Here is a 26,681-nt window from a genome sequence, read left to right as displayed (position 1 = left end):
AAGTGCAGCTGATGGTGTACTGCCTTCAGGATTTTGATATTACTGGTTTTACCCCCCAACCCAGAGCAAAATACATTAACTGGAAAACATAAGTCAAGAACATAAGCCCTACTTTCTGCATGCTGTTCCTATCGTCTTGGAGTTTTTTAACAATCAAGCTTCTATTTTCCTGAGCAAACAAAGGCTCTCTTCAGATATTTATCAAATAATTTCAAAGACACAAGTTTTGCATACTAATCCTCCTCTTGTCCCTTGTATTTTTCAGCCTGATAAATGCTGAAAACGAATCTGCAAGTTGTTACCATGCAAGATGCAACTAAGCATCTATGAATACCATTAAGATAAAGCCTCCTTTTTGAACCTTTTTGAAAAAGCTACTGCAGTGAAAACAATTCCAAACCAAACACAGACAATGCCACTCCTTCACCCCAAAACCACAAAGTCCTTAAAGCATTGTCAAGGGAAGGCAGATTTTATGTATGAAGCTTACAAATAAGGACTGTCAAAATTTTATTTATTTTACCATTTCCCCCCCTCTATTGTCCATGCTGCCACTAGACACATACTAAAAACACAGTAATTCTCAAAGTGAACATTATGTATTCAAGGGCCATTTTCACATTTTCATTAGATCCTATCCTTCAAACTCTTCAGAAATGCTTACTTTGCATGTGCAATTCCTGCAGTGATCATCTTCAACCCATGAGTCCTTGTCTCTGTAGATCAATCCATTTACTTGACAAGTCTTCTCACAATGACAATCTTCCAATTGACTCAGTCTTGTTTCTGCATAATTTAACTATAAATGAAATAACTTGATGAGATTTCTGCAATTCAAACACATTATTTTAAAAAAGTAAAAACCATTACACTTATTTTTAGCAAAACCAACTTTGACCACAACCTTCAAAACGCTGAACCAGAAAATCAGCAGGTAAAAACTAACTCTATTCCTCAGATTTGGATGGAGTTAGCACATGGTCATCCTGCACTATGATCAGTGGAGAAACCATGCTCCTGGAGTAAACCCTGGGCTTGTGGCTAGGGTTGTTACAACAGAAATAGAAGCTTAATATTTAGCAGCAAATATGTGCATTCCTTCCCTGCCCATACAAATAACTGAAAGATGACAGTCTTCTGGTTGTTTTGGTTTTTTTTGGTTTTTTTTTTCTGGCAAAATAAATACAAGAAATTAAAGAAGAAAAATCAAAACTTACAGGGAAAATTTTGTGATTTGTGAAAGTATCCCTGGCTGTATAAACCCATGATGTAAATAAACCAGATTGCTTAGTCCATAAATGAAGACAAGTGCTTGATTTTTCTTGACTTTAATCAAAGCCAAGATTGAACCTTTTTGACTTCCAGCAAGGAAAGGCTCAGTAGAAATTTCTGTGCTGGAAGTCTTCAAGTAACAAACACATCTGAATACAAAGCACACCCTAGTGGAGGCTCATAATTTACCAAAAGAAGTTATATTCCACTCAAAGAAGTGCAGGAGATGCCCAGACTGATTTCAGTGGCTTGTTAAAGCCACATGAATTATTTTAGCCATCACACTTAGAGGAACAAACAGTACTCTAGCCCAGCAGTGGGGAATGCTGCAATGTAACACAACCCTTTTCTCCTGCAGCAAATTAACAATTTAGTCAGATTGTAACACCCTGACATACACTGTGTCTTTATTTAAGGACACTAAATTAAACCAATTGAACACATCTACTGGAGAGATTCAGAATTTAACTCAAATTATGACAAAAATAAAATAAGCTTTAAAAACTATGATTTATTGGTCTTTAAAAGACGTGTCTTCACAAAACACAGGTAGGAAGAGGGTGTAAGGGTGGTTAGGTTGCTACAGGTCATGATCAAATGCTCCTTTCATAGCACTCCATGGCCATCTGCCATAGCCAGGGCTCTTCTGGAGCACTGGCACAGCCCCTGTGTCCCACCCTGAGCCCACCAGGCTCAGCAGAGGTACAGCAGGGAGCCCCCCTTTGCTGCTTTCATTCTGCACAACTTGCACAGCTACTAAAATTATTGGAGCCTGAAACCAGTAGCTGGATGTTTCCTTCCCACCCTGAGTCTCCGTAATCTGAATTTCTATAAACTGCACATACACACTCATTGCAAACAACACTTGCTCCTCTATTCAGTGCTGTGATACAGCTGTAACCAAAGAGAGATTGAGAGAGGAGCTGAAATCTGGGTAGTGTGGAGCCTAAAAGCAACAACGAGACACCAAGACACTTTTTGAAAACATCTTGTCCGTGCTCTGCATCTCCTGGTGCAGGACCAGGAGCTGGGATGCTGCTGCTGTACATCAGCAGCCTTTCTCTGACCACACGCCAGGCCAGACAGGATCTCTTCAAAGCCCTTCAAATCCCCACAAAACACACTTGTGTCTACATTAGTAACTCTTGGCCATTGTGGCTAGGACTTAAAAGGCAGATACAAACCTTCATGCCTCTCTCCAGACCCCCTGTTTTTGACTTGCACGTTTTCTACCGAGTTAATTTCCTTTCCTGTTGCATGCATTTTGCCTTACCAACAGGACACAACTGCAACAAAGCAGTCAGTGGACTGCTGTAACAGGAAAGGAATTTGCAATGAAGGATTATGCCAGCACCACTTTATGAAAGGGCAGAGTCTTTGCAGTACAAATACTGTGTTATTTGCTTCCCCTCATAAAGTACTAGCAAGCAAAAATATAATTAACATCAGAGAAAGCAAGTTACTCAGTACACTGCATAATTGGAACTTGCTCATACCACCAGCAGGGCTCAAAATAATTGCCTCCCTTTCATAGCACAAGCAGAAAACTGAACTAAAAGCTGCACATTTTTCATTTGGATCCAGCCTGTCCAAAGCATGTCAGCTGAGTAAGAGGATTGCCAGCATAACACACATTCTCCAAAAAACAGTTTCCCCTTTCCTATTGGGAAGGGGAAAGAGCATTTGAAGGCAGTGCATTAAAAGGTGTCATTTTTTTTTTACACAAGCAGCACTTCTATGCAAATCCTGTTTTGGAAATTCCTACAGTGACTACACTGAGAGTAAGGGCATCTACAGGTTGGTTGCATCTGCACTTAGATTTAAGTAATTAGCATGTAAGTGCTGTTTCAAAGAGACAATTAACTACCCTCTACCACAAACCAGATGGCTCATCAACAGTAACCTCAAAAAGTGTTCAGATTCTTCTTTTAGCACAGATCAGGTGTCTGGTCACCTCTGAAACAGAGTTTCCTATCCCAAAACTTCAGCAGAACCTTGCTGAAGGGCCTTGGCTTAACACCGAGGTTGCCTGAGCAGAACCTAAAGAAAACCTCAAACATTTCAGACAAACAAAAAAAAATCCCCAACACTATAGATTCCCATTCACCCTATTGCTGACCCAAAGCTGGGGGGAAAAGGAGAAAGAAAAGAACCACAAACCCAAGCCCACAGCACATCACCTGGAGCTGAGTTGACTTTTACACTGATAAAAACCATTGACCACAGCTGCTGTCAAGGTCAACACAGAGGTTCACAGGCATTTTCATTTTTGGGCCTCATTTCAATTCCCAGGAAGGAGACTACACCACAAGAAAACATCCCCCCTCTGACAGCATCACATGGTGAGGAAATTGTTGAGGGATTTCACTCTTTTGTTTCTGCATTTATCCCCCAACATGAAAAGGGAAATCAAGCTAAGGCTTCTTACAAAAAAAAAAAAAAAACAATCAGACTCTGGGTATTTTTTCACTACCTTACAAATAATAAAGTAGGCAACAGAAACATTATTGAGCTTAAGGAGCAACCACAGAGCTATATCCATAAGACTACTGCAGACAGCAAGAAAAAAATTTGCTTTACTATGAAAATATAGAATCATTTTCATGGTATAAGAAATGGCATAACGAATAAATACTCTCATCTTTGTCTTATGGAAGGAAAGAAAGGAAATGGGCAACTAAAAAGAAGCTTAGGTACCTACTTTTGCAGTCATTTTTGCCAGGAGTTCTTGCAAATCCATGATTCCTTGCACCAGACTTAAGAAATCACTGCAGGTTGGGCATGCTCAATAGAGAAAGATTAAAAAGAAACAGAAAAGAAGGAAAAACACAATAACCCATAAATAAACAACAATCTATCACACTAGATTTATCTGCACATAAAATGCAATCTGTTTATACAGAATTCTTGCCTTCTGGAAGTCAGCACATGCAAAAATAACAAGCCTGGAAGTATTATTTTTAAAGCAAAGAAACAATCTGTTTGAAAAATCTAAAATAGAGACAATAAAAAGATTGCTACTTACTGCGATTCAGATTAGGACACTGTGTTATATATCCATTAGGTATAAAGATGATTTTCACATCTTGAATAACACCCTTTGCAAAAGAAGAGAAAACTGGTAATACAGATTACAAACATTCACTTCAATCTGTACTAGCTCTTTCACAAGTCATTTCTTCAGTGGATACCAAAAAAATTACCAGCTTACTCTGCTTGTGAGGAAAATAACTGAAGGTGAACAAAATATAACTCCTCCTATCTCTCTGTGTGTTTGGAATATTACAGTGATAATACTGCTTTCTCTTTTGTAATCACCAATATAAGCTGCTTAAACGTCTTTAAATGGGGTGAGACTGGTGAAAAAAGCAGTGAAATAATATCCATTGCTCAAGCCTATGACACACTTTTCCAAAAAACAAAAGGAAAACACAGCAAAACTCCTTCTTTTTTTAGCCAGATAAGACTGAAACCAAACACTAAACAGAGAATACCTAGTGCCAGATGTAAGTTTACACTTGCAAGGCTTGGTTTCATTAAGCCTCCTCGCTCTGTATCTCAACAGGCAGTTTGGGTAATTGTGCCACCAGCCAGAATTCCACCCTCCCTGCAGCCCAGGCAGACAGAGGGATGCTGGCAGAAAATCAGTGCAGGTTTTTTGGGGCTCCTGAACCAAACCAGGCACCCTGTCAGTCCCTGCCCTGCCAGGACAGCCCCACAGGAGGCAGCTGATGTCCCTGCCCAGTGTCCCTGCACACCTGAGGGACTCCAGACACTTCAGGCAGTCCAGAAAATGCCAAAGCTTCTGTTTGTTCTCTTAAGTTCAGGATAAAGCATTTGCTTCGTGGCCACTAAGGGAGAAGAGCAAGGGAAATCAAGGGACCTCTAGTGCTGATATTTGCACTGCCCCTGACTGTTAATCACGTTGTGACACAGCTCTACCTCCTCACAGATAGAAAAAATTCTTTCAACTGAAAAGAAATTTACCATGATGGCAGTTATTATCTAATTAAATAACTGATTTGCCAGACTGTGCTTTAGCTTTCAGTTAAATTGCAATAGGGTGAATTCTGCAAACCAAGGGCATCACAAATTGCTCACATGCCACCCATAAACCCAAAACAGAGGCCTCAGGTAGTCCTTAAAGTCTGGCAAGGCAAGTAGCATTTACATGCTCATCTGTTCAAAGAGCAGAATGTAATCAGCAAGCACTGTTTCCTGCTTACTGTCCCATTATCAAATATTAACTGAAAATATTAACAGAGATAATCAGATCACCCTGTCTTTCTTGCAGAAGTATATACATTTATTAACCTTTCCACCTGTGAGAGTAATGAAACCATAAGTAACACTGTCACTGGAAATGGAACATCCTGAAAGCCATTTCACATACTTTCTGTCAGCAGTCATCAGTGAGAAATTAGGTGAGGCATAAAAATACACTTCAACACTTAAGGCTCTGCAGTGAAAAGCTCAACCAACAGTGAATGAGATTACGAAGTTCCACCACACCACATTGCCTAGCTAACAAGATACCATTCAGAGAGAATGGCAAATTTTTCTCCAGCCTTTTTTTTTGTCTTTTTTTTCTTTAGGTGCATCTTCAAATGTGTTTGCTGTATCAGAGTCACTTTACTGTCTTTTGGATAGATTTGCATTTAGACATACCCTGAAAAGGAAACACAACTATTTTGTGTCTTAATTTCTGGCTACATGAAATCATATTACTATGTAATAACATATGAACATGAATTCAGTTCACTAACATAGATGACTTCTAGGTCTATAAAACATCTGAAAATGAATTATTATGATCAAACATAGAAGTAAACTTTCCAAGGGCAGAAATTTTGCTGATGTATTTTTTTAACAGAAATACTTCATTGTAGGCAAACACTTATTACAGCCATAATTATTGTAACGAATATGAAAAAGCTCTGGTTATTCCTGCTTCAGCATTAAGCCAAAAGCTTGGATTTGTCAGTGGTCAAAATCTTTCCAGTTTTTCCCCTCCCAAATAGACATGACCTTTATGTTACCAATAAAAACATTTGGCTAATGACAATCAAAGCTTCAGTTCAGCATCAGGACTTGCTAGCTTGAAGAGCCTTCATCTGGTGCAGGCAGATTACCAGCTACACGATGAAATTCAGGTTCTGCAGCACTAAAAATCAAGCCCAGCTAATTGCACTTCTCAGCTATCTACTGCTTAGAACAGCCCTCCCACATTCTGTGAAAAGGCTCATCCATTCCATGAGCTCCCCACTTCTGCGTTTTCATTTCCTCCATTGCCTTTCATCCCCTTTCAAACCCGCTTCTCCCACAGAGATAATATGATCCACACAGCTGTGCAAGTGGCACTGGCCAGGCTGGGAAAGGCTCTGCATGGTGGCACCAGCAGAGTGTCTGAGACTCCTGAGCCCTGCAAAGCCGTGCCAATAATTCCCACTCCATCAGCTCCCATCCCAGGGCAGCCCTGCCAGGCCCCTGAACACCTGCCCACAGCACCACACTGAGTTTCACTCCATACAAAAAGTCCAAAAAGTATTACAGTCAGGTGACTATATCAATGATATCCATGATACTGTGCAATAAAAACACCAATATGATTCCCAAGCACCTCATACACAACCCATAGACACAAGCAGGATCAATAGAGCCTGCTCCAGTAATTATGAACACTACTGCCTTGCAACGTAAATCACCTTCTCACCAAGGCATTCATAAGCTCATTGCTGCACGAGCTCTTTGGAGGGACCCTCAGGGGGAAGGGTTCTCCTCAGCAATAAAACAAATTTTGCATATAATTCTGATCCTGACAGCAGTCAGATTCATCCCAGAGCATGTTCCATAGATATCTGGCACCAATCTTTTTCTCCCTTCAGCTGCATTTTCTCAAGCTTCCTAACCTGATAATAATGATTATCATCAGCCCTTAGCCCTGAAACAAACCCTGAGTTTTTGTGGCTGTCCTGGCTCTGTCCAGCACAGAGTTAATTTTTGCAGTAGCCAGGAGAGAGCATGGCTGGGACATGGGAATTATTCTACAGCACTCACACCACAAAGGAGGCAGGGGAAGGGACTCTCTTTCATGGAGGAAGAGTTCCTTATGGTCAAGAAAAATGTGTGGGAGGGAGCCATCCAGTACCATCTATTATCAGGAATATGTAAATAATTTTTTCTCCTATATTTTTTGTTAATAATGCTGCTGTTGCTGTTCATTTTCTCATCTCATCACTCTTTCCAGTAAATTGTACTTATCTACACCCATCGCCTTCACCTTTTGTGCCTCTAGTTCTGAACTCCATTCCACCACAGTGGGAAGGGGAAGGAAAGGAGGAGTGAGAGAGAGCTAAGTGTGATTTGAGAGAGTCTTGGTGGGGGGGGATACTGAACAGGGGAGCACCATTCATAAACCACAGCCCCTTAATTTTCTATACCACTTATGTCCCACCCAGATCCTATACCTTCCAACTACATGGATATATGAATATACACCATCACAGGTATCACTTCCATAGTCAGTAGCCACCTCTCCAAGGTGTCTGTTTGCTGGAGCTCACCCTGGGTCAGAGGTGGCTCCGTGTGGTGGAAAAGTCTCTCCTCCAACCCGTGCTTCCAAAGAAAGGCTCAGCAGTCTCTGTTGTCTGGTCTCAAGGCAGTTTATTGCAAGTTATCTAAAAGATTTTCTTCTGGGGCTGCTGTGGTTTGCTCACAGCTCAGGCAGAGGCACACACACACCCTGACATCCTCTCTGACTCCCGACTGCTTCTCCTCTCCCCACCAGGGCTGCTGCTCTCTTTTATATGGTACATTACATGTTACATGTTTAGAGTTTTTCCCCAATGCCTATTACCTATATTAAATGGTGCTTTTCTATCTTTTACATGGTACATTATGTGTTACATGGTTACAGTTTTTCCCCAATGCCCATTACCTATATTAAATGGTGCTTTTCTACTCTAAACCAATCTGTGAGTGCCAACATCACCAAGAACATGGAGGCAAGGAAGGAGAAAGAGGGAGGACAGAGCAGGCCCAGATCCCAAATCCATCTTAAAACCTCTGACCCCCATATACAAAACCAAAACCCCCCTGTACAGCACTCAAAAATTCTTCCCTCTACTTTGTGACTACTTCTACTCTAATATCTAAACTTTTGTGACTTCTTGTTCTTCCTGCAAGGTTGGTAAATTGTTCCATGGCTCAAACCCAAAATCACAGCTGCTCCCAGCTGCCTGCCAGGGTCCCAGATGCTTCTGACCTGGGCCCAGAGCATCCAAAAATATCCGAGTTCTGACATTTTGAGTTCTGACATCTATTGAGCTCATTTAGTCCTTCACTGTGGCTCTACCCACCCCAGATGACTCCCAGTCCAGGTGGGCTGCTGTGCTGCTGCATCAGGAGCTCAGGTTGGTCTTTGTGAGCAGCCCACACTCACTGCCAATGGCAGCTGTGACCTGCAGTGACAGTGTCATGCAGCAACCAGTATTATACCTACAGATCAACAGTACAGATTGCTCTTACCCAAAAATCAGATCCCCTTGTGGTACACACCGTGTTCCTCTCTCTGCATTACACACCAAGTGGACCCAGGTCCTTGAGCAAAAACAATTCCATGTTTCACCTTTTAAAATTTTTACCTTTGCTTGAGTTGCTCCACTCTGGAGCCCCCACCAGCATTCTTCTTGCAAGTACTGTCACTTTATCAGAGTCCTGCAGCTGTTCAGGGGTGAAATCCCAAAACACCAGAGCAGAGAATTTCTCTAAATACCAGCCCATTTTCTCCCATGTTCCATGAAACTCATGATTATTCCTCCTCAGGGCAGATCTCTGAATGACCCTCCTAGAAATCCCTGTCCTGATTCTAAACATGGTACTGTATAAACATAGCAGACATAGCAACAAGAACATGCTTTCCTTAAATCCAAACAAAATCTAAAATTCTCAAAAGGTATTTTAACAGGCCTGAAGGAGGAAAAGGGGGTGAAAAGCTGTGGAAAATCATCCCCACCTCTTTACCCCACAGACTGGATATGATTATTAATGGACTCCCCACAGAAGAACCCGAGGTAAGGGTAGGAGAACAACACTGAGGACACATCCAAAATAACTCTCATTGCCCTTTGTGTTATTAAGTCATAAGCAGACATCACACAGATCAGCAGCAAGGTAATCCTGATCCCTCTCCCTGCCCTGCAGAAGACCCTTGTGAGGGTCACAACAGGGAACAGACACAGGGTCAGCCACCACATCCCCATCAACAAGCCAGGCCAGTGCTCCACCCTAATACCACAAGTGCTTAAAGCAAATCAATTATCCCCCTGCTCTGACTCTTGTTATTCCCGCCCTTCCTGCCACACATTCAGCCACCAATTAAAGCTGTCTTGCTTTAGGAATGGTACTCCCCACATCAGTACCCCCATGGAGACTCTCCCAAACCCCAGGCTGCTCCCTCTCCATCCCCCTTCCCCTCCCCGCTGTGGCAGGATGGAGCTGAGAAGTGGAGGCACAAAAGGTGAAGATCACGGGTATAGGTAGGCACAATTTACTGGAAAGAGTGGTAAGAAAATTAACAGTATCAATATCAATAACAAAAGGCACAAAAAAAATTTATTCACACAACGAGCTTGCTTTTCCTCGCACACATTTTCATGGCTCCAACTCACATACAAAAAATGCTAATTCTTTTTTAATGCTCTTATTTCCCTGCAGATCTCTGTTTACATTAAGGAAAATATATCTATTTTTTAATATGCTAAAACAGTGAAACAAATTGCTCTGAAAAAGAAAGGGAAATCCTGCTGAGCATATAAATATACGGAAAGAGATGTGTACTCTTTACAAACTGGCAAAATCCCAAGTTTTTGCAATGAGAAACATAAAAAAGTAAGACTTCCAAAACTCTCAAGCAGGATTAAAAAAACCACAACCAATTATATATTTCTGCCCTGAAGAAAGTCAGTAAAATATTCAAGCACGCATAAAGTAAAGCAAAGCACTTGTCGGCTTTCATTATGATCAATAAAAATGGTCAGCTCATTAGCATATCATTAGCTACCCTGCTGTTTCCAAAGTGTTAACATGTAGAAATATTAATTTACAAACATATAATATCCCAGAGTTCTGAGGCTCTGACTGCCTGCATAAAATAAGGATTTAAGATGGGCGACTCCAACATAACTTCTTCCTTTTCCTATGTAGCTATAAACATATGTTTACCATCTGTGGAATAGTGGGAAGCAGCTGAGGTAAAAACAACAGCTGTAGAATAAAATAATACTATCAATTTCACTTCACAGTGACAGCTCAGCTGCTGGAGGATGAAATGCGCTGTAGGTTCAGAGCAACCCTCAGACTATCATTTAAGTCAAAAGTTGGCTTTTACCTCTGTTTCACAATTAAAATTGCGAGCTCCGATGCTGAAAGAAGTTCAGTGTAATTGTCCCAGCTCGTTGGAAATCTGGGGACTTTGAGGAGACATCCTCAGAAAAGAGGCAAATTGTAAAGTTGTCTTGGGAGCTGACAGCTTCACATGGAAACCGAGTGGGAGGTAAATCACCTTGGCAACAAATCCATGCCCAGACTGAGGATGGGCAGATTGGCCTCTTGCAGCTCCACGGACTCCTTTCGCAGATAAACGCTCCTACTGTGCCTTGCTACCCAAAACTGGAATAAATATCAGTAACTTCTGCCTTGTAAACAAGCTGTTTACAAACTGCCCATAGTTCCTACCAAATTTCATGCACGTCTCACGAGTCTAAGACAATTGATTGGAAGCCCCTCGTTGACTATTATTAATTTCCTTCCTCACGTGCCAGTTCATATCTGCTTACCTTAAAGAAACCATGTTTCCTGTTTCTCTGTCCGAGCCATAAATTGCTTTCAGGTGTCAGATTCGTTTCTGGGGGATCAATGACACGTTCATAAATCCTGTAGAAGGGAGACATTGCATTTACTTGAATTTTCTCTTTCCTCTGAAAACTTCCTTGAAAAAATCAGGTAACAATAAAAGATGGAAAAGAGAAGAAAAAATAAAAGCCCTAAAAACATTTTGTTAAACACAGTATTTATCACACACTGTGGTGAAGAAAGTATATTACAACTTTAAAATTAGAAAAAAAATTAAAACCACAAATATACGAAGACTCCATAAAATTGAAATTCCCCTTGTGCACCTGTGCAGTACTAGACTAAAGAAATAACAGCAATAGGATCCACCACAGTAGGGGAAAAAAATAAAATGGGACCATTTTAGTCTAGGGTTGTCTTTCAAACTCTACCCTAGAGAAATGTGCAATCACACACAGGATCCAACCCAATCCAACAACCCCTTGAGGCTTTCAGACTGGTTAGAATTTTGAACAGACTTCACAAGAAAACTTTTATGCCAATCCACTCCCTTTTTTTTCCGCCTCTACATCTGTGTCATTCATCCTCGCACATGGGTCTTTCTCCCCTTGTTGCTGGATTTCCTCAGGCTGGGTGTGATGCCTCTACTGCACATCCACCTTGTGTCTGTCCCTAGCACAGCTCTGGCACAGATTGGGACCTCTTTATGTCTGCCTGGTGTCCAACAGGTAATAGCATGTCCATAAGCAATCCTTATATGTACTGCCTAAACTTGCACATGACTGCAGCAATCTGCATACCAAATTTCTAAAATTAACTCATGAAAAAATTGCTGCAACACAATTTTTTAAATAAACAAAATATTTGGAGTTCTAAAATGGTTTTTCTTTGGGTTTTGCTTATTTTTAGAAAAGCTGTAATGAAGTTTCCATAACAACTTTTCCAGGAACACAGACCACTACAATGATATCATCATTTCAGGACATGAAAAATTCAAGGCCAGAGTTACTGACCCTGGCTTCTCATATTGCTATGTCACATCAGAGGGAGCCATGAACTTCCTTCTTCAAAACAAAAATAGCAAGCTTAAAAAGAATTATGGAGGAGAGGATGAAATCTATTTCTATGACTGTACAGTTTACTGGGAGCATGCATTGCCATGTAATCACAGCCGTGTGACAGGCAAAAGAAGAGACCCTGAGGCTGCCAGGACCCCTAGCTTAAAGAAGTGAAAATATCTGTGGTCAAATTATTTTTATTTCTTTAAAGCTATGGCTTTAAAACAAATATGAAAAACAAACACCAAAGAAAAATAGAAGTCAATCAACTGAACTTATCTTCACGGTTACACTCCATGTGTCTGTGCAGATGCTCACAAAGTGTAATCAGTGATTTTTCATGTTGCAAGTTGCCCTGGGTTTGCATTGCAAGGGTGGTTTCTGAGAGAAGCTGCAGGGAACCTCCCCCACATCCAGCAAGGCCAGGGCCAGCTGCCTCCAGGATGGATCTGGCACTGCCCAGGGCTGAGTCCATCACTGATGGTGGCAGCACCTTTGGAACAACCCTTTGAGAAGGGGCAAAAGTTACTGAGCAACAGCAATTCCATCTAGGGAGAGGACTGGGAACATGTGAGAGGAGCAGCGCTGCAGACAGCCAGGTCAGTACAGCAGGAGGGGGAAAGATCCAGCACAGGAGCAGGATTCCATGGGGAAGAGGATTCCATGGGGAAGCAGGTGTCTCCCTGGAGGTCCCCTCCCCATCCCCCTCTGTGCCATCTGTGGGATGAGGCACAGGAACATCAGGAGTGAAATAAGCACAGGAAGAAGAAAAGGGTGGGCGGAAGGTACTTGGTTTTAATTCTCATTACCATATTCTGATTTAACTTAACAAATTAAACTAATTTCCCCAAGTAGTCTGTCTTGCCCTCAGCTGTAACAGGTGAGTGATCTCTCCCTGTCTGTATCTAGACCCACAAATCTTTCATTATCTTCTTTTCTCCCTTGTCCAGTTGAGGAAGAGAGTGATGGAGTGACTTTTTTAGGCACCTAGTGTCCAGCCAGTGCCAAATCCATCATATTACACTACTGGAAAATTCATTTATCCCAGTATTAAAGAACTTCTAGAAATATCTATAAAGTTATGTCAAAGTACAGAGTGCTATATCCCACCTACTTTTGCTTATCAGAAACAGGAGTAAACATTTGTCAAGATGAAATAGAAGCAATATATAACAAAACCAAAGTCTAACACATTTTTTTTAAAGAAACAACAAAAAAACCTCAAACCCTAGAACAAAATAGCTATATGAAAATTACAGCTTAAGAGTGTGACTGCACGAGTCAGAAGACTTCTTGTAACATTCATAATTTCATTGCTGAAGTTTATTATAATTATCATCAGCCCTAGCTCATCACATTTCATGCGTATGATGCATTCAGATCTCTAGGAAATTCTTATTTCTACTATTTAATTAGGTCTATCTATAAAATTACCATGCTGAACTGTTTCACCTGTCCAAACAGCAGCACAAGCTGATATTCTTTTAAAGCAGCTTTCGAGAATTAGAGGATTTTTGCATGCACTGTCTCTATCAATAATTTAAAGTATAAGTAGAGGCTTTCTGTCATACCTCATGCAAAATTGAACTGCACAAATGCAAAACTGCAGGAAAATACTGAATGAGAAACAAAGAATTGACATGGTCCTTGAGCATGAACTCCTGGAGAGCATGTGCACTGAAGTGCTCTATCATATTAGAAATTCACCTCTGTAGATATAGCATAGCTTTATTCATTATTTTGGCCGATAATGCCCTCACAGAAAAATTTCTCATCTCCTGAAAAGGCTAATCAATATTCAATAAAGAACTTCATTTCTCATATTATATAAAATCCCAGTGCTGACCAGGTTCAAAAACACTACTTATTGAGGAATATTTGATTTTTATTCACCTGACCTAGTTAAAGTTGATAAAAGAACTCTACAATATCTATCTGCAACAGCATATTAAAAAATCAAAACCTGACACTGTTACATGACAGTTCAACAATAGCAAGTTAGGAAGACAAATCAGAGACAGGCTAATGTGGTTTATCTTGTCTTTCCTGATGATTTAACACTCTTTTAACCTGTGTGGACAGGGCTGTAGTTACCTTCTTTCCAGTCTCTTCACAAAGGGCCATCCTTATGACACAAAAGCTCAAGATTCCCCATATTCCTCTACTGTTCTACTCTAATTCAAATAATATTTCTGAAGCAGGCATTTACCTTAAATTAAGGGGTTCATTAAGGTTAGTTTCTGCCTTATTCCACACAGGTTGACAAGGCTGGTTTTTTTCCTTATAACTGCCTCCTAGGCTTAGGAGTCAAGAGTGGACATGAGATGTAGATCAGTTCTTGATTATCTTTTTATGCCAAAAGATGTTTTGGTTGACACCATCTGATTTACAAACTATGACAATTTACTTTATTATTGTATACTGTTAAACATCACCAGAAAAAAAAAGCCTGGCAACTGAACTCATCTTCACAATTACAAAATTCAGAAAAATATATTGCTATTCCTGTAAGCCCCTCTATACTCTTGGGAAATGAAAAGGTGGAAAAGCACATCAGTTAAAAAAAAAAAATTAAAACAAAGAAACCCCAAACAAACAAAATATCCACATTAAGCTTCCACATCACTCACTTTCGCCTACTTGCCTTTCTGGGCTCTGGTGCACCACCTTCTATGGCTTTATACCCCTGCGACCAGTATTCTGTATTTGGCATATGAATAGCTAAATTATACACTTCAGCTTATGAAGTGCTGGTCTAGAGCTCCTTGGAGACCAGTTTCCAGCACATTTGGCTTTGATGCCAACACAGAGAAATGCACAATGCACTTCACAAGAAAAGGAACGCTCAGGAAGATGACTCAGGGGAACTGTGGTCACTAAAACTGCTGCAGACTGAATAGCCCCTCCAACATGAGGAGACCCAGGTCTCTAGGTTAATGGAAGCTCTACTACACACTTCAGGCTTCCAGATTTATGATTGCTGCATTCACTTTCCTGGAGAAAGCCTGATTTGCCCCTACTTTACACCAACATATTTCAAAGAAGTTAAACTATAAAACCAGGGTAATAGAACAATGAACCAATTCTACTGTCTTGAAATGCTCATGCTCAGAATACATTCAGTAACCACTGATTCATTTAGCAAAATACAGTACGAAATACACCTGCTAATCAACAAATACCCATTATATTCTTGTGTTTTGTATCCATATCTCTACCCTGTCTGCACGCTTTGATTCATTAAGTATTCTTGTGCAATCATCAGAATCCCCTCTCCCAAGGACACATTTCAAAAGGCCTCTCTGCCATAATGAAGACAATATGCAGAAAATAGAGAATCTATAAAATAATCAGCAGATTCCTGAAAGGAGATATATCTAAAATATTTGCATCCTAACATACACACACACATCTTGCTCTGCATAGAGGAAGAACTTCTCTAGAACTTCTCAAGCTCTCTTGGACAAGGAAACAGCTCCCTTCCATGTACTCAATATAAATTAATTTTAGCATCTTCATAATGTGTAAATGTACAATGGTATAATAGTATATACCTAATATAGAATGGTAGAACAAGAAAATACCCTCCTTCTATACAGGTGCAGACTGAAACAGACAGAATAACCAACATCACAAAGACAGTGTCTCTGCCCAAGATCTAAGCCTTTAGATGGGGCATGACTGAGGCTTAATTGCCTCTCATACTGGGTCACACTCTCTCTGGAAAAAACATGACATGGAATTGTCTTTTGCAGTGAAGATGATTTCTCACACACAACTTTTATAAGCAGAAGTTAACACTTTATTTCTTCTTTTGTGGAGATGCAGCTCTACGTCACAGATACAGTATTTGCCATGCCAGATGGAATTTTGAAACTGCTGAAGTATTTAGCAGAACATGAAAATAAACTTTGAAAATAAACTAAATGTCTGCCCACATTAGGATACATCAGCCAACATGGACTGATCACTGCCTAAAATTCTGAACCATAAAATAGACTGAACTCAAGGGTCACTACAAAGCAGCACACTAAATTATAATATTTTCAAAATATTCCATGTCTAAAATATGAGGCGGTTACTAAAATAGGAACATTCCTTCTTCTGTTTGCAGGCTGGATATGAAAACCCTGAGACTAGCTCAGTTGGTTAGAGTATGATGCTAAACAACACCCAAATTGAGGGCTTGATCTTCACATGGGCCATTCACTTAAGAGCTGGACTCTGGTCCTTGTGGGTCCCTTCCTGCTCAGAACATTCTCTGAAATTTGTGAACATGCACAGATCTGAACTGCACTAATCAGGCTTGAAACAGAGATTAAGACTGTGAGGGTATAAAAGCCCAGGGGTTCCTTTTTCCTTTATTTGGGATCCCTCCTCAGAGGGAAGCTCTAAATTTCCGTGTAGAGAACAGGTGTCGAATTTATCACACCCAATTTTAAATGTCTCAAAAGTTCATACCTACAGCGAAGCTAGTTCTCTAGACTCATTTAATGAAGAGACATAAGTGTTTCTAGGGTGTGATTCATCTTACAGTGAATTATTCACTCTCTAGAGGCCCCTCCAACAGCTGCACAGGAGCCCTTCCTGACATCAGGGTGAATCATCAAAACATATTTTTGCAATTCAAAGCCTGATGCTCAAAAATTACACTCTCCTGCAACCATTCATTACCCTGTATACATCCATCTGGATCTTCAGATCCTTTAAATATACTGAAGGGTATGGAAAAGTTCTGTTTGTGACAGTTTTTGAAACAGCGCTCTCAACTTCTGTAAAGAAATTCAGAGAAGGAAGCTCCCATGTTTTGCATCAATCTTTTCCCTAATCAAATTTCCAGAGGTGTTGACCACCTTTGACCCTTGCTATCATCTCCAGCTGCAAAAACACAGCACACCTCTGAAATAGCAAATGAGGCCTCACAACACAGCCCATCATGTAAAAATAACCAGCTGCTTCAAAAAGTTTGTCCAGCATGTTCTCTGAACCCACCTGCATGGAGAAACTGATGGCTTATATCAGTTCCTAGCTTTAAGGTACAGTATTGGCATTTGTCTTTATATCTATACTTCCAAAGAGATTAAGAAATTATTTTTAAAATAAATACGTATTTCTCTTTCAACCCATTTTCTATATTCTTCCCAATGAAAATGTAATACCAATGTGACTGGATTTTCTTGATAGTATTTACAGATAGGATGCATTACTTGACACACATTCAGTTCTGGAGAAACTTCAACTGAATTATTCATTGAGTTTCCAGCATTTTGTTTCAGGAAAACAAACTTCCTGAGGGAAATTTTGACTTCTTTTTCGGTGCTATCTCCTCTGCCATAGTATAGGAGTTCACAATCATTTAACAGAGGAAAGCAATTTAGATTAAAATCTTGGGTATGAGGGAAGCCTTTTCTTATGAAATCTTGAATATACAATAGCAACTGCCAACCATTTAATCAAGGTATTGTTCAGCTTTGGGAGAAAAAAAAAAAATAAGTGTCCAGTAATAGCATATGTCAGGTAAAAGACTCAAGAGTGCATGCTCAGTGTACATTCCCTTCAAGGTCTGTCACCCAAATGATTTCATTGATTTTCCTGTATAATCACAGAGACAAAGTTAATTATTCCAAATACAAATCTAAATTTAAAAATAAAAATCCATCTAAATAAAATTTTATTTTTTTAAATCTCTTTTTTTCATTCAAGAAAAATTCAAAGTAACTAACAAACAGGAGGAAACTACACAAATGTAAGTGAAGATGGTCACAAGAGCATGTTTCACTGTCAGGTTTTGGGGGTTTACTCTCCACACATCAATTGTGTAAGGGTAAATTCACAGAGATATTACCTGCCTGTGTGGGACTTTTGTTATAAAACTTATTACACTCTTCAGTTTCCTATAAATGTATCCATTAATTTTATCAGAATTTATTAAGCACTAAACTAAAACAAATCATTATTTTTGACCCAAAGTAGAGGACTGGACCCATTCTATGACACAGCAGTGGCCCCATGAAGAGCAGAAATGCTTCTTTGGCAACTTTCATCTGCAGAACCTGAGGTAGATTCCAGCACCTTTACAAACAAGGTCAATATTATGAACTTTACTTGCAAATGACAAAACAGATACAAATTATTCCTGGCAACAACAGAGTAAAGGGTGTTTGAGCCCCAAAAGACTGTCTACGAGGCTGCAATGTTTACCCATCTTCATATAATAAAAACAGCACTTCTGAAAGCGTGAAAAACCCAGAAAATAGGCTGAGTCAGATTCTAAGCATAACTAGAAATTTGACCATTTGCTTAGGATTGCCAAGAGTTATACAGGGAAAAAAATTATACCAAACTTTAGGGTCAACTGCATCTTACATGTGATGGATCCAGAGCAGGGCTTTTAGTGCCAAGAGAGCTGGTTTGATACCCAAATAGTTATCAGATTTCTCAGCTTAGGCAACTGCTGCTTTTGGCTAGGACAGAGCTCATTTTCTTCAAAGCAGCTGGCATGGAGCCACGTGCTGGATTTGTGACCAGAAGAGTGTGGGTATCACACTGTGTTTGAGCTGATGGTCAGCAGCGCTTGCACAGTGCCAGGGCCTCTTCTGCTCCTCACTCTGTCAGTGTTCAGGAGCACACAGAATCACAGGATATGATTATCTGCAGGTGTTTTTATTGAAGAGCTCTGGGAATCAGGGGTACAAACCCAAATCTGACTCCCACATGGCTTTCGAGCTCAACGTATTTTATATTCTATCCTTATATAACTTACATATTAATTATTAAACTTATGTTGTTCTATTGTATACATTGATCTTATTCAAGCATGAATTTCTTGTGATCCTTCTCATGCCCCTGACTACAGTTTCTCATGATTATTCTTACAGCAATTATATTCAATTACTAAACAATCGTCACATCTAACAGTTATATCATTTATCACATACTGGTTACACAGGTGCAGTTCTAGCAAGTACAAGGCCCATACTTTCCCAGGGTATTTTCCCAGGGCCTACTAAGCTTAATTTCTTTTTTCTAACTCCCCAAATCCCCATGATTTTAAAACCCTTTTACTATCAACACTGCCCCATCAGTGAGGGGCTGGGGGCACAGGGAGCCTGGGAGGGGACAGGGCTGGTCCAAGGGATACCCCATGCACATCACATCACACTCAGCAACACAAGCTGGGGGAAACAGAAAGGGGATGGGGATGCTTAGAATGACAGCATTTGCCTTCCCCAGTAACCACGGTGTGAGACAAAACCCTGCTTCTTCCAGGAAAACACCTAAACACCTGACAGTTGATGGGAGATGTGAATTAATTCTTCATTTTGCTTAGCTTTACCTGTTAAACTGTCTTTATTTCAACAAACCTCTGCCCCCCCTGCAGTCTCATCCTTCCAAATCCCTTCCCCATGCTGCTGCAGAGGCAGCAGCTGTGTGGTGCTCAGCTGCCTGACAGCACTAAACCACACAGAACCCTTGTTCTTTTAGGTAAAGCTGAGCTCAATAGCATGTGGCTCCTGGCCCTGACATTGCCCCTAAAACTTGTACATAATCTACAGGAGCACACAAGAACACTTGTCACGGGTTTTGGTGAACATGATAATTTTTGCTGTACTCAGCAAAACTTGAGGTGGTGTCTAGGTCAAAAGAATTCTTCCTCTGAAGTGCTGAGGTGAATGTCATCTACATATACAGGCTTTCCTTACAAAAATCAATATGCTCAGCTTCTATGGGTTAATGTGAATTCAGGACTTGAAACATCTCCATACAGAGCTGAGAGCTACACAGATCAAATGCCACTTTTCAAACAAATATCTGACTCTCCAAAGGCATTTTAGCATCTCTCTGTCACTTGTGAGCTACTGTCACTATCTGGCTACCAGAGCATAAACCACAAAGCAGCAGGGTTTTTATGATGCACACAAGTATCCACTACAGTCAAGGGGAAAAATACACTTACAAATGAGTACAATACTAAAACTCAGAGGGTCCCTAAAAGACACCCTTTAACCTCAGCAAGCTTTGAAGCTCAGGTTCTAAACCAGAACACTGAATAAAGCAAACTGTTAACAAGAAAGCTAAAAACACAGCACTAAAATCTCATTTGTTACCATACCAAGTATTATACCAAAGGCCCATCTCAGATTGACCAAATGTTCAGAGTACATCCTGGATGTACAGTATCATCAAACCAAAGCTGAGCAATTAAAAGCAGATTCTAGAAATAAGAGGAAGAAATTAATTCAATGGGTTCTTTCAAGATCCAAAAAAGAAGAAAAGCTCCTCTCCCAAATTAAAGAAACCCTTAAAGCAAGATAAATCTGAGATAAAAAAACTGTATTAGAATATCTATGAAACAAGTAGTAGCCAATTAAGGCTATCTTACAATCAGAAAGCAAAAGAGGAACAATATGCATCAAAATGTGCATAAATAAGGTCTTGCAGCAAGATGAACCCCAAAATAAAACGCTATCCGAACAAAGAGGCAAAAACATGATAAAATGGCTAATGCCATCTCTATTTTGTCATGATTTTTTTTTTTTTTTAATCTAAGGTTGTTTTTGGGGTTTGTTACAAGTTTATTGAGTAAGAACTGGCAGTTCTTAAACTCTGCTTCTGTTCCATCTACCTGCCACAGAGGGATGTGCTGGTGCCTGGCCCAAGACCTGCAGCACATGGATCTTCACTCTGGCAGCTATAGAACCTGAGGCATGATAAGCTTTTACAGCTTTGGAACAGCTCCTCTTCACAAAATATATCCAGCCTTTGTCTTTCCTTTTGTTTTCCCTTTGTCTCGGGCTCCCCTCAACCCCAAAGTTGATTTATCTAGTACAGTAAGATAGGTGCAATTGTGAAAAGAACGAAGCTTTTGATTTCAACTCTTTCTGCACTGCTACAAAAGCTACATTTAAAATTCAGTCAGCCACAAGAAACCTTTTTTACTAAACAGCTTCTTCCCCCCTTCCAAAACCACATCTGCTGAGAAGTTAATTGCTTTGCAGGGTATCTTGTCAGAGGATCATCTCATCAAGGGGTTCATGTCATCACTGGAGGATTTGTGTGTAATCATAAAATAACCTCATCCATATTCCAGAGCAAATTTGCTGCAGTGATGGTAGGCAACTGCAGGCTGGGGATGGCAGGGTTTGCTTGGCTGCCCCTGGGGTTGTCTCAGCCCTCCCTGGAGCTGCCACTCCTCCTCCCCACGAGCCACTGTCACATCAACTCCATGGCCCCATTCCCTGCTCCTCAGCTCTTCCTGCAGGTTCATCCAATAACCCACAGCTCCCTTTTCCCACGGTATTTTCCAACTGTCCAGTTTAGCCTTGGTTGTTTGAAAGATAACACTACAGTCCCTCCACAAATAACTAATTGGCCACGACTGGGGAAGTGTATGAAACAGACAGTAAACACAGAACAAGCCATTATATTGGTTCTAAAATTAAATTTAGATGGAAACTGCCAGCAGACAGGCAGGAAAGCGCTCTGCAGGGACAGCACATTTCTCACAACATCTGACACGCTGGGGAGGTGAAAGCATGGTTCTGCTCCAGTCAATGAGAGTTCTCACTGTAGATTGCACTGGGTTGTTCCCCTGGGATACTGCATGGCACATCTTGCAGACAAGCTCAAGGTAAGTAAGCTGGTGTGACAGAAAAATTCAGCTTGGGCTGAAAAAGTCCAGGTTGCCTCAGTTGGTGCAGATAACTGGTAGTTATCAGTTATTTGCTTTCACTGTTGTGCTGAAGAGGATGCCACTAAAACTGCAGCCCAGCCCAATTAAGTAATTCAGTTTCTACTGATTCTTTCATTTACTGTCTGGTCTCAGAAACAAGGACAATTTACAGAACTGGCAATTGCAGGTTACCTTACTCCTGTGCCAAGGATCAAACTACCAACTTCCTCCTTACTGCTTCTTCAATGTACCCTTCCATTGGTAAGACAGATCACAACAAGGATTCTTCACATCATTAAAATATTTAAAGTGGAAGCAGATGCTAATACCTGATTTTTTTTTCACGTTAAAAGAAAAACACACCACCAAAAGCTACACCAACCAGCTCACTAGATACCTACCTGTGCAGAAATGGAGTGTTCCTCAACGCACAGAAACTCCTCACCTTCTGAAGCAGGAGACTGGACAGGATTTTGTAAAGACTGGATTCCTAAAATAATTACCTTCCAGGTAACAGTGCTAAACTGCCAGAGAAAGACACCTCAAATCTTAAACCATTTCACAAAACTCTGGGCTGGTTTCCCAGCTCTCAGCAGCCTCAGCCCTGTTTGCTCAATGCCCACCACACCCAGGAGGTTTCAGATCTTTTGGAAAGACTCTGTACTATTTACTGCATGAAGACTCAGGTCTCAAGCCTGCTGTTGAATAGTTCAGAGAGGTTCTCACCTGCTCTTTGGCAGAAATCTAATGTATTTACAAAAGTATTTAACCAGAATTATGCTGTCATTTTCTCAATTCAGCTCCAATACTATCCTATGTGACTTGTAGTTCTAAACTCCAGAGTTAAGCTAACACTTCAAATGGAAGAGTTTATTTATTTCTTAGATCTCAGTTAATCTGCCTGGCTGGAGCAGGATAATTGTTTTTACAATCTGAAAGGAAAAAGCTCAAAACATTTGCTTTATCTGGCTGACTCTTAAATTACTGTGATCACCTCTCTGTCCATATGACCTCCACATCAAGAAATAAAGGAAAATAGAGGCAGGTAACAGGAGACTCCTCCTGAAAAAAAATTCATAGCAAAATATCCAAATACATTTCAAATTGTGCAAGCTAAATTTTCAGAGATTGCTGTTGTAACTAAGCACACCAATTTAAAGACTTATTGCTTTTAACATTAAAAATGTCTACATCTATATTGGACTAGTATACAAATATTCGAGAATTTGATAATACACCTAGTCACACACTTTTGGAAATTACTAAACCATCTGGGGGCTTGCCAGCCTTGATCATTCCCTCTGCCATTATCCATCCTCTCTCTCTGACACACTCAGAGCATAAAAATACCAGCAATGCAAGATGGCAATGGTAAAGCATAACAAAATACTCCTGTCCTGTTGAAGCCATCAACCTGCCTAGGAACATTTACAATCCACCAGAAAGCACCACAAGTCCCCAGTTCTGACTGGGGGAGGGGGTCCAAAACCACTGCTGACTCTGTGTTCAGCACTTGTTGGGCTTTGCAGGTACCAAATTCTGGCTCCGCAAGTCCCTAAAACTCTGCCCCAAGCTCCTGGGGAAGACCCTTAACCAAACTCCTGGAGAATGACTTCTGCTCCTCTTCTGGCATCAGCAGCAGCTGGATCAGCTCCCGGGAGAAACCCAAAGCAGATTCCACACTGAGCAGGAGCAAATATGCATTGTTACCTTTTTTTCCTCCAGTACTTATTCAACACTTTGATAAATACTCATTCATTCTCATAATTCTCTCAGTGCAGTACACAAAGGAGTTCAAATTATTTTTTTGGGGATTAAAAAAATAATTTTTCATTGTAATAGGGGACTGGATTAAAACATATCATTCAGTCTTTGGTCACGAACACCCATACTACCACTCTGCTGATGCATTAGCTATTCAGTGAAAAACTCTAGCTATTTAAAAGCTTCTTTAAAAAGAAAATAATGCTGACTGTATCCTCCACATTTCCTTGCAGTTAACTGCAATGACAGAGACTGATGGCAGCTGATGGGGCATGCCAGCTGCAGAGCTCCCTCATGCTAAACATTTTACAGCCTTTCTGCCCAACAAAAGGGAAAAATAGTAGGTGACAACCAACTTCCAGTCCACAGTACCACAGTTCTGAAGTTGGGTGCACCCATGGTGCACAATTACACCACTCTACCCATTTCTCTGACAGCTTTTGCTACACCTTGGAGAGCAGAGAAGCAATCTGGGTCACAAACTCATACTCAGCTAGTGAGACTAAATTACCTAGCTGCATAGCACTGTCACCACACTATTTTCCCTCTCAAGAGAAAGTGTTTACAGTAACTAAAGCAGCAAATGCCCCTTTTAAATACATCCTTAACCTTCTTTAAATTTATTACACTTTAATTAAAGTCACAGAACTTCATTTAGATCACAGGTTGGCAGCCGGGATATCTAATTTATAAGAACTCTGACATCTTGGATTCCCATATTTGGAGGATGTTACTTTAATTTATTTATTTTTCCAATTAAGGAGTTCTCACTGCTCATGCATTTTTTATTCCCTAATGCGCTGTTCTAACATAAAAGAAGCAGACAACATGTTTTTTCAGTTGGAGACTACTTCCAAGCCTGCTCCAGTTTTATAATCTATTCTCTTGTGCTCTTACCAACCCCCTCCATCAAACAGCTAAGAGTATCCATCCACAGGCTGTGTTCACAGCAAAAGGCACTCTGGCACAGTTTTACACTGGAAAACCATTAATTTTTTCATCAAAGCACTTTTCTCTCCCTTCTATGCCCACAGAGTTCAAGTAAAGGAAGATGGATACTGTCTGAATAGGTGAGTACCTTTGCAGCCATACAGCTGAAGATAAATAAAACAAAAAATAAATAAATAAAGAAAACACCTTTCAGACTTACCCCTCCAGATTAATCAGCTACACTGAGAACGACTTGGAATTACGATTTTGCAAACAGATTTTCAATAAATACATTTTGATACAGTACCTGCCACCTCCTAAATTGTAGACTCCATGCTATTCCCTCACTCTTCTCAACACCATTAAATGCAACATATTTCTGTGCTGGTACTGTCATAGGGGACAGCATCCCAGTGGACAGCCAGGTGCCAGGGAAAAAAATGCAGACTCTACAGCTGAAACTAATTCCCAGAAAAGACAAATATCAGATCTTGTAGGACTTGTCAGCCTCTTGGTGTTGCAAATCTCCCAACAGCACAGGTATGAACAGAAGCCCAAGATGGGAAAAAGCATGGCAGAGTTAATTTGATCATACATACATATATAAAATTATCTATTAGTGTGGCAAGCACATTTCTCTCCTTCTCAGGACTTTTCATAGAGGTGCACAGAGAGAAATGGAAGAGAAAATAATTTCTATTTCTGCTCCTTGTTTTTCCCATGTGGAATGTGTTTGGAGAATTGCTTACCTGGGGTGAGTGCTTAATTGGATTCAGGTGAGGATTGTTTGAGCCTGATGGCCAATCCAACCCACCTGGGGCTGGGCTCTCAGAGAGGGTCACGAGTTGTGTTAGAGATAGTCAGAGAAAGTAGTGTGTAGTTTTAGTATCCTCCTTTTATATAGTATATTAATGTATTTTAGCATAGTTATAATGAAGAAATAATTCAGCCTTCTGAATTGAGTCAGACATCATCATTTCTTCCTGCTGGGTTTACCTCCATTTACAATATATTAATACTACTGATTATTTAAGGACAATGATGCAGTTGCTCTAGCTGAATCCAGCTAGAATCTCTAGAATCTGCTGAATCTAGCTGGAACCTGCTCTAGCTGAATCTCTAGCTGAAGAATTCACCAGAAAATCCCTGACAACCCCTTTTGCCTGGAGCAGGGAGGCACAGATCCTACCAGAAGCAGGCAAGGTAATTTCCGTGTCACTCTGAGCACAGGTTTTTACTTGTGCATCAGTAGTACATTTATAATTAATGCTGTCTTTTCCTTTTTCTAAGCCTTCAGAGCCTTGATAGAATGTCAAAAGCATGTTAGCAAGTGCACCCACAGCTTCTCACATCAGTTTTCTGAAACACATCCCTGGCTGGAGGTTATTGGCTGGCACAAAAGCTCCTCAAGTCAGTGAGGAGAGTCCAGTGACATCCAACAGATTTTCAGTCCGGACTTCAAGGTATCTTTTTTCTGTCCCATGAAGATGGGCTGAGAAATCTGGGGCTGCTCAGCCTTAGGAAAGCTCCTTGCTCAGATGACCTTCTAGCACCTTCCAGTACCTAAAGGGGCCACAAGAGAACTGGGGAGGGACTTTGGACAAGGAAACAAAGTGGTAGGACAAGAGAAAATGGCTTCAAATCAAAGTGAGGTGGGTTTAGATCAGATAAATAGGAAGAAGTTCTTCACTGTGATGGAGGTGAGGCCCTGGCACAGGGTGTGCAGAGCAGCTGTGGCTGCCCCATCCCTGGAAGTGCCCAGGGCCAGGTTGGATGGGGCTTGGAGCAATCTGGGATAGTGGAAAGAGTCCCTGCCCACGGCAGGGGATTGGAACAAGATCATTTTTAAAGGCCCTTCCAACCCAAATCATGCTACAATTCCCGAGTCAGAAGCTCCGAGCTCTAACATCAAACTCAGCTACAATTCCCACTCCTTGCTCTTGAAGGAGCACTGAAAGGCGGCAGCAAGATGCAGCAGGAGCTGATTTCAAAAGGACCTGTACTTGGGCAAATAAATCTCCTTTGATGCATATGCTTCCCCCTCCATATGACATCTAATTAGAACAGAGACAATTACACTGCTTTAAAGGTGATGCTTTAAACCACTACAGGCCTTTGTTATTTTCCCAAGT

General features: G+C 40.7%; 1 protein-coding gene across 3 annotated transcripts in view; it reads right to left on the bottom strand.

Moving 5' to 3' along the window:
* The window catches only part of NELL1 (neural EGFL like 1), a 286,520-nt gene that overhangs the window by 218,646 nt on the left and 41,193 nt on the right, over nt 1-26,681 (bottom strand). For all 3 annotated transcript variants that reach the window (XM_021528531.4, XM_021528532.4, XM_021528533.3), the window contains exons 5-8: nt 11,109-11,205; nt 4,298-4,370; nt 3,974-4,056; nt 665-799 (exon numbers count right to left, since the gene is read on the bottom strand). In XM_021528531.4, the coding sequence (XP_021384206.3) occupies nt 665-799; nt 3,974-4,056; nt 4,298-4,370; nt 11,109-11,205 (388 nt within the window). The remainder of the gene's footprint in view (nt 1-664; nt 800-3,973; nt 4,057-4,297; nt 4,371-11,108; nt 11,206-26,681) is intronic.

The sequence above is a fragment of the Lonchura striata genome, chromosome 5 (assembly GCF_050655825.1).
Source record: "Lonchura striata isolate lonStrDom1 chromosome 5, ASM5065582v1, whole genome shotgun sequence".
Taxonomy (NCBI): Eukaryota; Metazoa; Chordata; class Aves; order Passeriformes; family Estrildidae; genus Lonchura; species Lonchura striata.
Note: the sequence above shows the minus strand (reverse complement) of the source record. Positions and strands in the feature narration are given on the sequence as shown.